At 37.9% G+C, this 14,487-nt stretch overlaps 2 protein-coding genes across 3 annotated transcripts; one reads left to right on the top strand and one right to left on the bottom strand.

The window, feature by feature from the left end:
- Positions 1–333: 333 nt before the first annotated feature.
- LOC135748276 (uncharacterized) lies at positions 334–7,800 on the bottom strand. Of its 2 annotated transcripts, none has more exons than XM_065266442.2 (5): positions 7,582–7,800; positions 5,913–6,028; positions 3,955–4,042; positions 1,569–3,576; positions 334–606 (listed from the first exon to the last, which is right to left on the bottom strand). In XM_065266442.2, the coding sequence occupies exons 1-5, from the start codon at positions 7,655–7,657 to the stop codon at positions 522–524; spliced, it is 2,373 nt and encodes a 790-aa protein (XP_065122514.2). In that variant the 5' UTR covers positions 7,658–7,800; the 3' UTR covers positions 334–521. The 2 variants fall into 2 exon arrangements, with proteins under 2 accessions (XP_065122514.2, XP_065122516.2); XM_065266444.2 differs by having other exon boundaries at positions 5,913–6,001; positions 7,582–7,798.
- Positions 7,801–10,514: 2,714 nt separating this feature from the next.
- guca1ab.2 (guanylate cyclase activator 1Ab.2) lies at positions 10,515–14,159 on the top strand. The gene is made up of 4 exons (XM_065243488.2): positions 10,515–10,949; positions 12,339–12,488; positions 13,501–13,591; positions 13,684–14,159. Exons 1-4 carry the CDS (start codon positions 10,758–10,760, stop codon positions 13,821–13,823), a joined length of 573 nt encoding a protein of 190 aa, XP_065099560.1. The 5' UTR covers positions 10,515–10,757; the 3' UTR covers positions 13,824–14,159.
- Positions 14,160–14,487: the final 328 nt, after the last annotated feature.

A 14,487-nucleotide genomic window follows, 5' to 3' on the forward strand; every position in this document is an offset into this window, starting at 1 on the left:
GTTTCGATTCTTTAGCAGTAAAAATGAAAGGCATCTTTGACCATCAGAGACAAATATTGACTCAAATTCATGAATGAATCTGTAACGGGCTTGTTTTACGCTGGATACATTCAGCACCTTTGTATGAAACACTCATATCGACATTAATGATTAAAAAAACAACAGTTCAACATGTACAGAACTTACAAATAAGAACTTAAGTCCTTAATTTTTCCTCCTGATTCAACTCGTATCCGATTACTTTAAACAAATAATCCTGCAATTACACTACAATAATGTCATTATTGTAAGTTTGTGCATAGTTTATCTTATAAATACAGTTTATAAAGTTTGTTTTGATCTAGAATTTAACAAATGTTCTGTTCAGAGCTGCGAGGCGAGCAGACGTACAGATAGATGTCAAACAACTTGCAAATATTACAGTAATACTTTAACAAGAATAATAATAAAGTGAAATATTCAAATATCTGTCAGGTAGGCGTTTGGACAGGTAAGGCACTTTTCTCTGAAATAAATCCAGTTCAGGTTGAGCCGTCTTTAATGACTGGTGTTATTGGCTGTTTAGTTCCTGGTCGCACTATGAATGTCATTCCAAACGTCTGTTTACTGGATAATAAAGAAACATAAAATTATTACTTTGTTTATCTCCATGAAATGCATTTTATTAATATTAATCAGTTTTTAAACTAATCTTAAAAGAATAGTTTACAGAATAAATTTGGTCATTATTTACTCACCCCCAAACCTGAACTAACTTCCATAGTAGGGAAAAAACTTATACTATGCAAGTGAATGGTGCCCTGATCTGTTTCGTTATTTTTACAGGTTTGTGGGTGAGAAAATTATGACATTATTTTCATTTTTCTGTAAACTATCCCTTTAAGAACATGCTGTGGCCATGTTAATCCTAGTAAACCAGGGGTGGCCAAACTCGATCCTGAAGGGGCGGTGTCCTGCAGAGTTAAGCTCTAACTTGCCTCGGCACACCTGCCTGGATGTTTCTAGTGCAATGCCCTACAAAGCCAAAGCGCAGTAACTACGCATTTTGTCATAATTGAGTTAAGGGTTAAAATGGGCTTTGCGAGATCTGTTGTGTCTTGTGACAAAGTCTCCTGGTACAATTTTGTCCCATTTCAGAGAAGCATGTGTGCCAAAATTGCAGTAACATGTTTGACTGGCTGGTGTAAAAAACTTTAAGAACATTTTTCTCAGTTTTAGTGTTTGCGTAGTTACTGCACTTAACCTTTGCAGGGCAGTACAGTGGTCACCAACCCTATTCCTGGAAATCTACGTTCCTGCAGAGTTCACCTCCAACCCCAATCAAACACACCTGAACCTGCTATACAAGCTTTTCATTGCTACCCCAAAATTAGACAGGGTTGGATCTGAAGTATACAGGAGGGTAATCTACGAAACAAGGTTGGTGACCACTGTTCTAGTGTGCTTAGTAAGACCTTAATTAGCTGCTTTAGGTGTGTTTGATTAGGGTTGGAGCTAATTTCTGCAGGACGCCAGCCCTCAAGGACCGAGCTTGGGCATTTTTGCAGTAAATGCTATTTGCACTGTACCTGTTCTGAGGTTTAGATGTTAAATCTTGAGCTTTTTTGGCCGCTTTGTCCTCCAGCTCCTTCATGTCCACACCCTGAGACCTCACTGGTGGGGCCGCACTGCTTGTTTGGAAAGGTTTTTTGATTGTGCTGATGGGCGACGTTTCCTCATCATCAGAAAATGGAGAGTTCCAGTCATCTTTTGATTCTGACTCTTTGACAGCTGAGAACTTCGGGTCCATCTCAAGCATCTTCTTCTGCAGGATACTAAAAAGTGTCGTCTGGCCAGCAGGGGCGGATGGGGTAGTCTTGACGGGTGGCGTGAAGGGTTTAGTTTGAACCGGCAGTTTAGGTTGGATACTTGGTGGAGGGCCTGGGGGTTTAGGGGGATTGCTGGGCGGTTTAGGCTTGGGGGCCGTAAGGGGGCCATTGGCTTTTGGTGAAGGTAAGGAGGGTTTGACAGGTGGAGGGGCGGCTTGTGCAGGGGGTGGAGGGGCGGCTTGTGCAGGCGGTGGAGGAGCGGCTTGTGCAGGCGGTGGAGGAGCGGCTTGTGCAGGGCGTGAAGGGGCGGATTGTGCAGGGGGTGGAGGGGCAGGGTGAGTGGGTGGAGATGCTGGAGAATCATCCTCTGAATCAGAGTTGGCAAACTCAGGAGGTGGTGGAATAAACAGCACATCTTCACCACTTTCCACATCTCTAACCGGAACACCTCCCCGTACCACTACAGAGCTGTTAGGTGGGGTGGAGCTTGGCACTGACTTTTGGTAAGGTCCATCCAGAACATCGACTTTAGTTGACAGCGGGACGACTGGTTGGTTGTTTAATTCTACATGGGGTCTCTCAAATGGGTCTCGAGGAGTGATGGTGAAAGAGTTTGGTTTCTCCATGCTAGGTTGGATGACAGAGTGATTAGATGCCTCAGAGGAAGTGCTATTCTGTCGGGACAGATTGTTCCGCTTGTCTCTTTCTTTGGCAGCCATCAGCAGAGCAAGTGGCGAGGTCGATTTTTCCTTGTTCCCTGAGTTCTCCACCCCCCGTGTCCTCAGGTTTCTGTTCAGGACCGGACTGTACCTGTGAGGCCCACCAGGTAAGTCCACACGGGTCTTCACCTGGCTAACATCACGACTCTCTATATTAGGTGAGATGTTCATGGGTGTTGGTGCCTCACTGGGGGTGTTCTTCGCTATGGACACCGGCACAGGCTCCGGGTTCCTCATCACAGGAGCTTCTACCTGGAAACCATCTGGTGTGTCATTATGTAGCAGAGCTGCACTACTGTTGCGACGGGCCGGTTTGATGGGTGGCACCACTGACTGGACCGGGTGGAAAGATCCACCACTGTTCCCATTGACATGAACACCAGCTGGGTTCCCAGTGGAATCGTCCAATAACAGAATGGACTGGACTGGCGTCTCTCTCTCTGTCTGCCCAATTAATAGAGTGCTCTTTTCCACACTGTAAAGTTTGGCCGTGTTTTGGGGCTTAAAGCTGGAAGGTGTTGAAATAGCCGCAGCAGGGAGTGTTGCTGTATAGGACTCCATACTGGGTATGGAGGACATCCGGACGGGTTTCAGAGGTGGCATTTTCTGGGTTTTGGGTAGAACAGGTGGAGGTTTAACCATAGAGGGAGGTGGTGGTGGGGTGAATTTAGGGCAATCTGGGATTTCTTGATCATCCAGGCTGTAGAGGGAACCTCTAAAGCTGGATGTGTCAGACGGAGGTTTTGGAGGTGCCATTGGAGGAGGTCTGAGGGAGGCCAGGTCTACATCATCACTGTATTCATAGCCATTAAGTGATGGAGGTTTATGAGGGGGCATAGGTGGGGGATGCAAATTTGCACCGTTTATGTGTTTATTCCTTTCGGCATAAGTCTGGGGAGGTGGAGGGATGAACGATGGAGGTGGAGGGGCTGCTGAACTGGGTGGAGGGGGTGGAGGGGCAACACTAGGTGGAGCGGGTATCAACATTTCCCCCTCAAACATGTCGGTGACAGAAATCATTCCTCCATTTTGAAGGTTTGTTGTGCTTCCTGAAAAAGAACAAAATTGGAATCAACTACTTGTTTCCTTCTTCATGACATTCCAGCATCTATGGCTATATTCAGGGCATAAACCGGTTAACACAAGTTGATCGACACAAGTTAATTCATACACAGCTTGGGGGAAGGGCAATTTGGTATCTCCAATTCACCTAACTTGCACGTGGGAGTAAACCCATGCTGACACAGGAAGAACATGAAGACTCCACAAAGAAAGGCCACCTGACCTAGCCGGGGCTCTAAGCTGTGACCTTTTTGCTGTGAGGCTACAGGGCTACCCGCTGAGCCACGGTGCCGCCCCAAAAACTTGTTCAATGTAGTTGAGTAGCTAGTTGAAAAATTGCATTGTTGACCGAAAGGTTAACTCACCAATACCGTTCACTGAAGGTCCGGCGAAGGAAGAAAAAAGAGGAACTTTGGGAGTTGGAACAGCAAAGCCATGCAGGGCCTCATTGGACTGCGAATGAAAGAGAAACATCGGTCAGCACCTCTGAATGAGTTCAGGAGACTCTAATGAGATATAGGAACCATCAAACACACCTTTCATTGTAGGAGCCGCTGAGTCAGAGTTTGAATTTCTAGCCACTAAACCAACCAGTTTTCCTTAACTATTCACAGAGCTTATGGCATTCCAGCATATAAATTGTCTCAATCTTTTTCTTTACTTCTCTGATTCACACAAACAGCTGCAGGACTGCCTTGGATAAATACGGCATGAGATAATGTTGCAGATTTTTTATGCAAATGTGTCGGTGACTCATGGGACGCTCCTTACCAACACCCTATAAATACAGCAGGAGGACACGTTCTGGGAAATGTTTGGATTGCTAATCTGGGAACACTGCAGTCTAAATTCAGCCTTTCAGAAGCAGTCAGCGTTCTGTGTCTTTTTACAGAGAAATAAATAACATAACCTTCTTGTCTTTCATTCACTTTCAGTTCACAGACATGCAACAACAGTCACACCCCTGAAACACAAATGTTTGTGTTGTGGGTTTTTTTATTGTTCCAGATGAAATTTCTTTACATTTCCCCGGAAAAACCAAACGATTACCTTATAAGGAATAAAGACTCCTACAGAGGTTAATTATTGTCTTAAGCGCCTATGCAAATGTGGTATTTTTCACTATATTTACATGTACTCATTGCTCATTGACATGTTGTGTATTTAAGGTTCACTTTATCAGTCTGTCTGTTCCCTAAGAATCAAACATGTGATTTGGGACTCACTGATGCACGACTTGACCTGAAGTCTATAGATATTCTTCACATCCCTCCGTCAATGTAAGTTGATCCCATTCTTTTTGAAAATAAAGTTATATTCAAGTGATATAATGTGAAGGTCATTCAAGAAACCGTGTAGTGTTATATAGTGATGCTTATGTTATTTAACACCACTACATAACACTGTGATTGACAAATAAAATGCGTGCATGTGACGAGACACACGTCGCTGTATAAACAAAGTGTGTGTATTCAAAACAGCACCTGCAGGTCTGGAAAAAAACCCACAGTGACCTCTGATGAGAAGAAGAAGTAAAGGATCCTGCTGGAAAATCTGAATCATCATAATTCTGATCTCCAGAGGTGAATCAGTGAATCAGGTCACAACATGTTCACTTCATCTGAATTACAATACTGTATGTACTCATTGGGATGTCATCATCTCCACGGTGATATAAACACACAACCGCTCTCTCGCTGTGTGCGTTATTCCATCAGCGAGAAAGTTTGTGTTTATATACCAAGGGTGTGTATATCCTCAAGCCAAAGGTGTGTCTGTGTGTGTTTTTTGAGGGATAGTTTCGTTGATTTTTTTGATAAGTAGACTTTTATAACCAATAAAATTGAAATAAACATGCAAATATCACTATAAAAACACCCTACAATGCAAAACATGTTTTTTGGACATGCACAATTCTGTTCCCATAGTATTTTTGGAGGTACCTCGGTGTATGATGTAAAAACAATGGCATGTGAATTTGAATACCGCACTACTAGCACAGTACTTTTCTGTTGTGGTATAATAGGTACTTAATGTCACAATGATGATATCAGATGCATGACACTTTGATATATACAATAGTATTTCTGCCCCTAATGACCCTAACTTCGAAATCTTCAATCGATACTTTCCATATTAATTTTTAACTGATTAGATATTCAACATTGATCTTGATATTGAAGCTAGTAAATATCTGTGGGTACAAATGTCAATCATTTACAGAATTAACACACATTGAAGTTATGTGAGTCTCTAAAAACAAAAAAATGCCTCATAAATACCAAGTTTATCTCATATGTGATCAAAGAAATTTAACACTTACTATGAAGTGTTTGACAGTCGGCCGTGAACGAACTTTTGCGGTTCCTGACTCTGGAATGGCAGCCGAGTCAAACATCATGTCCACGTGGCCTACAAACATCAGAGAGATTTGCTGACCTAAGAACAGCCCATAGTTCAAACTTATAGACAGCAGAATAACAGATGCATAGGATCTTCACAACCCAGACGCCATTTCTACGTTGAAATACCTTTTGATTTTGCTAATTGAATTAACGTTGAACAAACAACTGGCATTATTTCATCAGAAATTTAAATGTTAATTTTTAAGCATTTTTTAACCTTTTGCAACTGTTTAGCATTAACTGTTGAATCAACGTTGTTTTAACGTTGAAACAAGAACTGACATTATTTCAACCATATTTCAACGTTCATTTTTAAGCATTTTTTTAACCTTTTGCAACTGTTTAGCATTAACTGTTAAATCAACTTGTTTTAACGTTGAAACAAGAACTGACATTATTTCAACCATATTTCAACGTTCATTTTTAAGCATTTTATTAATCTTTTCCAACTGTTTAGCATTAACTGTTGTATCAACCTTATAACAAGAACTGACATTATTTCAAGCATATTTCAACATTAATTTTCAAGCATTTAATTAACCTTTTGCATCTGTGTAGCATTGAATGTTGTATCAACATTGTTTCAACATTGATAACAACGTTGTTTCAACGTTGAAACAAGAACTGACATCATTTCAAACATATTTCAACATTGAAGTTCAGTCAGATGCCTGCTGGGAACATGAGTTCAGTTAGCTTTGACTGTTTATACCACAAACACGCCAAAATTAAATTATTCAGGTGTGTTTCAGGTTACCGTCTCTTGACTTAATGTTTCTTATCTAACTAGGTTGTGGTTAAGGTACAGTGAGACTCTGCAGGATACAAACCTGAGACTTTTGGGTTTCAGCGATCTGTCAGAATTAGATTTTTGTTAATTTTTGTTATAATAATGGTGTTATTTAATGTCTTTAATAGTTTCAATTGTGTATTAAATCACATCTGGTCGGTTAGGTTTAGTTTTTTTTATGACAAACACAAAACAGATCATGACCTGCATTATGATGTGTGATTTTAAAATATCTGATCTTACTTTTGTAGATCACATGTTTTATATCTTCTGAGTTATTTTATACATGATAAACTTGAAATTTAAAAACCAGTACAAATAAACCTTTAAAAAAAGTGGATGTGTAAATAATAAATCATTTAAATAACACTGCGTCATTTATTAAAAAAAGAAACACTGTAGTACAATAATAAAATATGTAATAATAGTACAGTAATAGTATTAAATTATTACCATGTATATGTTATGGTACTTCAAAGAACACCATGTGTACTATTGTATAGTACACATAGTTTTAAAACTATTAAAAACTAAAGATTCTGACATTATTCTGTCACTACTTACTTGTTATTACTTACAGTTGTATTAAAAAAACAGCCTTTATGTGTTTTATGGTAAAAAAAATTTATAGGCATCTGGAGGAAGTTTATTAAGTGTTTTAATTAAAAATAAACGCGCAGTCACGGGCACGCGCGCTCCGTGACAAGTGCAAAGGTCGCGCGCAGAAGACTTTCAATCTGTTGTAACATGAATATAACGCAAATTAAATCAATAACTATGGTTTAAATCAGTCTTACCCATTTCTTTGAATTCCACATTGGTGTCGAATAGATTTTTCTCCTTCCTCAGAAAATTCAGAGGGTTTTTACTCATGATAACAACAATCTGTGTAGATTTTATCCCGACAGACTTAAATCCTCATGATTGTTTAGTATCACACGTCTCAGCGTCAACAGTCACTATGAATTCGAGTGCAGTTACTGATTTAGAAACAGTGACATTGAATAAAATGGCCACTTTTACACCTGCAACACCCATCTGACCCCGCCCACAAGACGCTGTCGACACAACACACACAGCGCTGCGCAGACCGATCGGTCTATGACAGCAAAGTATCGCGAGATCGATTCGTAATAAGCACTGTTTTTATCATTATTATTTTGTTTTAAATCAGATGGACTTTATACTACAGTGATATTCAACATACTGTCTCTCATACTGTAGCTCTTTCCATTAGAAATGCACAGATGTCTACGCAGCGCTGCGTGAAGACCCCGCCCACCACACGCATCCAGACCACACACACATGCAGCGCCTGACTCCGCCCACAGGTGAACACAACACACCTCAAGTTTATGTCAGTTTAACGCTAATACTCCACACCCATAGCAGACATTACTCAAAGTTTTCTTAATTAATCAGAAAAAAGAAACTCAAATATTTGTGTTCTCGCTGAGTTTCAGGAAACATCAGACATCAAATCTAAGAATACCATTTAGTTTAATTTTCTGCTCTTTTAACTTAATGTTTATGTTTTGTGTAAAGTTATCCAGCTAGCTGTGTATGTATGAATAAATGGTTTTGTGTGTATATGTAAACACACACTTTTTGTAAATTACTTATATATGTATTTTTAATTTCTATGCATCCAATCAAGTTGTATAATTAATCAGTATGTGTGAATCAAACGCATGACTTTTACACTGCATTGTAAAAAATTAAGTTAAACAATTTCAACTAGTTTTATAAGTTATGTCAACTATTCACAGGTCAAAACTATAGATAGTATGTGGAATTGAGTTGCAAAACCAAGTTGTGCTACATTTTCTTACACAACAATGCTCTACTACATATTAAGCTACAGGAACACATTTATACCCAATTAGTTTGAAATATTAAATGTAAAGCTGTTATAAATACACACAACTGTATACAGATTATTTATTTAAAGTGATGGATCATTTTATTATGATAATATCTATGCATGTCAGGTGCCTGTGTAACTGGTTGGTCAGTAGAGGGCAGACTGATCATGAGGTCAGCAAAGAGGTCAAAGGTCATATACCAGGAGTCTTTATATACTTTCCTTCGAGGGACAGATTTTAAACATTTAAATATGATGTGGGACGTTTACCTATTATATATGTTATGATTATTAATAAATACGTTATAGCTTATGTTGTTTCTGTAACTTACTTATATATTAAAAACATGCATTTTCAAGTAAGATGCACACATCGTGTATCCAGTATTTGCCTTTTACATATTTTATAATTTTTTTTTAATTTAAAAACAAATGCAGTTTAACAATAGTTAAACTATGAACATGCACAAAAAAATAAAACGTATTTTGTTTATAACTGTTTAACTTTCATAAATTTAAACTGGCGTGTCACATGCAGTGTAGTCGAACAAGTTTTTATTTATTTATAATGGGACCATGCAAAATTTTTAACATTAAATGTCCATTTTATGTATTGTACTGGATTTAGACCAAGGGCTAATTTTCATCCATTGTCCCGTAGTTTTCAATCATCCAAAGCTCAATTTGGATCCGAAAATAATGCACCCACAGATGATTGGCACCTCACAAAGCCCCATTCCGACTCTCGTTCTGGTTTATCGGCCATTATTTGTCATGTACAAAGGAAAAGCAGATTTAAAGTAACCATGCTGATTTTAAATTTAGATAAAGATTACCGGCAGCGGGCCGGAAAAAATTTATTGGAGGGCCGCCAGTTGACTATCCCTGTCATGACTCTATAATATCAGATATCTAACTCTATCTTATATCTGTGTGGCTTTGACACTATTTTTAATTAAATCTATGAAATCAGGGGGCATTCTGACCCCAATGTTTAATTATAATTAGATCAATCTTTAAATGTGTTTTAAAATAACTTGATGGTGTTGAAGGAAGCACCACAAGATTATTTCACCTGCTTCCGTAATCTGAGAAATAAAGGGAATGAATTATAAACCCCGCATATGATGGAGAACAACACATCCCAGGATAGAAGTTAAAGAAAGAGAGAGAGAGTGGGTGTATCCCTTCATTCCCAGATGGCATGGGAGCAGATCTGAACTGGTTTGTCCTGTTCCTCACGGTTATCTCACTTCTGGGAATGTTCAGTATGTGTGAGTGAGATTTTGTCTTTGGCCACTAGTGTTTCCCAGGAACATCTGATGTGCGTTTCACAAATACCTTAGATACCTTAAAAAAAAAGAGAGAAAGAGAAAGTTCCTATGATCCTCTCACTGAAACCTTCTATAGTTCTAGAATCAATCTGTTGTCATGGTAACCTCTCTGTGATGTCATAACTGATGTCATAGATCCACAGAAGGGAGAGAGAGATGAGCAGAGTTAAAACTCCAGGTGATCTCCTAAAGATGCAGGTGGGAAGAGACGAAGAGAGCGCTCAGGTAAAGCACAACCACACGCTTCTGTGTTACTGTACTTTATCATCTCTCTGATGTGCTTGTCTGATGTTACAGATTGTGATGATGACATCTTTACGCTCTGACGTGTTGATGGGCGACAGCGGTAATAAACAGGTGTCAGATGTTCATCACACCAGTGGAAACTCTCTGAGACCCTTCCACACCTCACAAAAACCTGTGTGTGGCTATAGCTTCTCATGGGACATGGACCATAAACGTAAACAAACCGACCTTCGGCCTCACAATCCCACAATGTGGAGGAAGAAATGTGTGTCCAGACGCTAATAATAATAATAAACCTGTACTCTTGTATCACTTCAATGGGTTCAGTTGTTTTATTGATCTATCAGATGAATGGATGGATGAATGTCAGTGGGTCGGGCTGTCATGTGCAGTTAGTATTCACCGTGAACAGGTGGTCAGTAAATCCCGGGCTGAAAACAAGAGATTAAAGAGTGACATGACTGTCAGTGGCGATCAGGTGGGATTGATCTAAAGATCTGCAGTGGGAGAGCTTGGGTTCGGTGTGGTCATGGGTAACGGTATGTCTGAAGAAGAACTGAACTCATGTAAATCTCATCAGTGGTACCGGAGGTTCTTGACCGAGTGTCCGTCTGGTCAACTTATGTTTTATGAGTTTAAGCAGTTCTTTGGTCTGAAGAATCTGTCGGATACATCAAACGCTTATGTGAGGAACCTCTTCACCACGTTCGACATGAACGACGTAAGACACTCAAATATTAGTTTTACTTGATGTTTATTATACGTACACTGTAAAAATTCCTTGTTGAACAACTTGAATTAATAAGTCATTTCAACTTTTTTAGCTAGTTAGAAATCTGTAAAAAAATGCAGCATGAAGTTAAATCAAGTCAATTCAACAGCAAGTTTTGACCTCTGAATAGTCGACATAACTCAAAAAAACTAGTTGAAGTTTTTTAACTTATTTTTTAAGTTAACGTAGCATAAAAATATACGTTGATTTGACAAAAAGGCTTTTTTAATTATAAAGTTGTAATAACTTAAGCCCATCCATTTTTTTTGTTTATACCAACTCCTCAGGTGCAACAAGGACTTTTTTACAGTGTAGTAGTAACAAAGATTATATTTAAAATATAATGTTTGTTTAGTTTATTGATTTTGTTTATTGTTTACTTTTCTAAAAACAAGCCACAAATAATATTACAAATAAGTGAATTATTAGTAAAGCATGCAAATAAAAACAGACAGATCAAATAGTCAATGACTCAATAATTAAAATAATTAGCAGTAATTAATTGACATTGCTATAGATATAGTATAGGCGCAATGTCATGGAAATGTCAACCTTAACATGAAAAAATAAAGTTTCTACCAAACGTTTTAACCGTACTGATATCTCAGATGTCAATATTTAGTTGCTTAAATACCAATGTGAGGTCTCTATTTAAGTTGTCAAACATTTTGTACAAATTACCTAACAAATTATCCAAAAATGTTATACAAACAACACTGGAATTGCTCATCTTTAATCTTTTGTAAAAGTTGTTTCAATCAAAGGTGTCAATCAAGAACACGAGCGTCCTCATCTCACAGATGTTAAATATAGAAAGCTGTGGGATTAACAGCATCGTGATCTGAGTTCAGCTGAGGATTGTGGGTAATTTTGACCCCTGTGTGTTTAAATGCAAAGGTCAGAGACCTTAAGAGCCATCAGAAGTTTTTATCTTTTTGTTGTCTTCACCATCTCACTACAGTGACCTCAAATAATATTACACTGCAATAATTAACTAAAATAAAACATAATATATATATATATATATATATATATATATATATATATATATATATATATATATATATATATATATATATATATATATATATATAATCAATAAGAATGATTGGTTTCTCTTAATTCGCATTTAAACTTGCAGACTTTCCGATCTCTTGTCTGTGCATGCTTTATCAGTTTAGTTTTATAATATGCATGTTTTACACATTTACAACCAAAAACACAAACATATATTATCCCTAAAAACAGCATTGCTGAGCACACAAGAGAAGTTAAATGCTACTTTGATGGTTTGTGCATTGTGTTACTCTGTTATGTGTGTGTGTTTGTGTTTGTCAGGATGGATTTATTGATTTTATGGAGTACGTAGCTGCTCTGAGTTTGGTGTTAAAAGGCGGCGTTCAGCAGAAACTACGCTGGTATTTTAAACTCTTTGATGTGGATGGCAGTGGATGTATCGATCGTGAAGAACTGCTGCAGATCTTCAAGGTATCATCGGTGTGAATTCTGGCCTACTGCATAGTGCACACTATATAGTCAGTGTATATTGTAGTACACTGTAAAAAGTGAAAAACTGGATCAACTTTAAAAACGACTTTAATTGAGAGGCGCACGATATATCAGCAACCATCATTACCACAATATCAACATACTTGAGATCCATATCTGGGAGAGTTGCGATAAGTTGCATTTATTTTACGTGTCTATCATTTGTGTGTTGCATGCTTGGATTGTCCAAATTAGACCAATCCAAAGGGGCTTTACTAAATACCCCCAAGTAGGTCTTATACTGTTATTCTATTTACTAGATTGCAGCAGCTCAACGCAGAGAGCGGAAAATAAATGTGGCAGGAGTAGAGACAAGCGAGGAAAACTTCAGCGACAAACTTGTGCCTAAAAATAACAGTACGTCCGAAATAGTTTTTATTTACCCTGTCCCTGAATAAGATTTAATTACATCAGAAGAATATGTATTGCCTGTTTAGTACAGTATCATTACATATCTAAATGATAAAAACAGCTTATATAAAAAGCGAAGAAATATCGTTATCGCTGCGGTCAACAGTAGAATCGAATATCACGTAGTTTCATCAATACCGATACTGTGCAGCCCTACTTCAATTGGTAACCTATTTTTTTATTTATTTAATTTATTTCAACTTAAATAAAAAAGTGAAACTAAAGTGAAATATGAAATTAAATTAACTTTTTTTTTTTATTACTAATTGAAGTAATTTTTTACGTTGATCTAACTTTTGACTTTTTACAGTGTAGTAGCTCTCCCATGACCTAACTATGTTGCACATTTAATTAATCTCTTAAGTGGGTAAACCTTGCTTTTATTTCTGAAATGTACTGTTGCTCTGTAGCGCCACCTGCTGATTATAATAACACATTACATCTATTGATTATGTAAGAGTGCATTGTTGAAAATCATTATTGGTTGAGTCTCAGTAAGAGGATCATGACATCATAAATGAGTGACTTTTATCTGCTGCAGTCGGTTCGAGCGATCAGTGGAGTAGATCATGAGATCTCTGCAGAAGACTTCACAGATATGGTGTTTGAGAAGATTGACATCAATGGAGATGGTACCTATCTGTCTGTCTGTCTGTCAATGTCTGTCTAGTGTATATTTATATGTGTAATAAAGTGATATGAATCAGGTGTTTGTGTGCATCAGGTGTGCTCTCTATGGAGGAGTTTATGGAAGGTATCCAGGCGGATGAGAAGATCCTGGAGATGTTAACTGAGAGTTTGGATCTGTCTCATGTCATCAATAAAATCTACAGTGAGATGAACTCTAAAGAGCACGTCAGCTGATCTGAGACCAGTCGGAGATCAGGGTGCCAAATACACACACGCAGCTGATGATTCTGATTGGAGAAGCACCGGTTCTGGGTTCGGACTGGGTCTCTGTCTCAGAATATAAAGAGGATCTCCTGATGTATTTATGTGTTTGTCATCATGTACTGAAGTGTTTTTAATCAACATGAGTTTCTTCTGAATGGTTTTTCTCATATATAATTATAAAATATCAGTGTGGTCAGAGCAAACTCTTTATTAAAGTGCACTTAACATTCTCTTTTATTTATCATTCAACTCAATCTCTCTGTTAAACATCACTAAATGTGTGATGTATTACAATATCTGTGATATCACATGTCAATTACTGCAGAAACTCTTGTGTTTCTGATATTTTACTCTTGTTTTCAGTTTTGTTTTCAAATGAATTAGGGCCGTATAACAACTAATCACAACTAATCGTTTCAGAATAAAAGTTTTTGTTTACATCATATATGTGTGTGTACGTTTTGGTCAAAAGATCTTCATGTTTTGCTGTTTTGCAGCCCTAGAATGAATAACTATTATAAACCTGGATGACTAAAGCTGTATGACCTAAACTTGATGATCATGTTCTTCAGCTAAATTATCTTAGAATGATCAACAAAAAAGTTAACTCAACGTTCACAGAAAACCTTCAGGT

Source organism: Paramisgurnus dabryanus, chromosome 24, assembly GCF_030506205.2.
Source record: "Paramisgurnus dabryanus chromosome 24, PD_genome_1.1, whole genome shotgun sequence".
In the NCBI taxonomy this organism is placed as follows: Eukaryota; Metazoa; Chordata; class Actinopteri; order Cypriniformes; family Cobitidae; genus Paramisgurnus; species Paramisgurnus dabryanus.

Excerpts from the sequence above, each read along its gene's own strand:
- LOC135748276 (XM_065266442.2), bottom strand. The coding sequence starts at position 7,657 with ATGAGTAAAAACCCTCTGAATTTTCTGAGGAAGGAGAAAAATCTATTC. Across the intron at positions 4,043-5,912 it reads CGACTGTCAAACACTTCATA|TCCAATGAGGCCCTGCATGG; the intron begins GTAAGTGTTAAA and ends TTTCATTCGCAG. Across the intron at positions 3,577-3,954 it reads ACCTTCAGTGAACGGTATTG|GAAGCACAACAAACCTTCAA; the intron begins GTGAGTTAACCT and ends GTTCTTTTTCAG.
- guca1ab.2 (XM_065243488.2), top strand. The coding sequence starts at position 10,758 with ATGGGTAACGGTATGTCTGAAGAAGAACTGAACTCATGTAAATCTCAT. Across the intron at positions 12,489-13,500 it reads AACTGCTGCAGATCTTCAAG|TCGGTTCGAGCGATCAGTGG; the intron begins GTATCATCGGTG and ends TATCTGCTGCAG. Across the intron at positions 13,592-13,683 it reads GATTGACATCAATGGAGATG|GTGTGCTCTCTATGGAGGAG; the intron begins GTACCTATCTGT and ends TGTGTGCATCAG.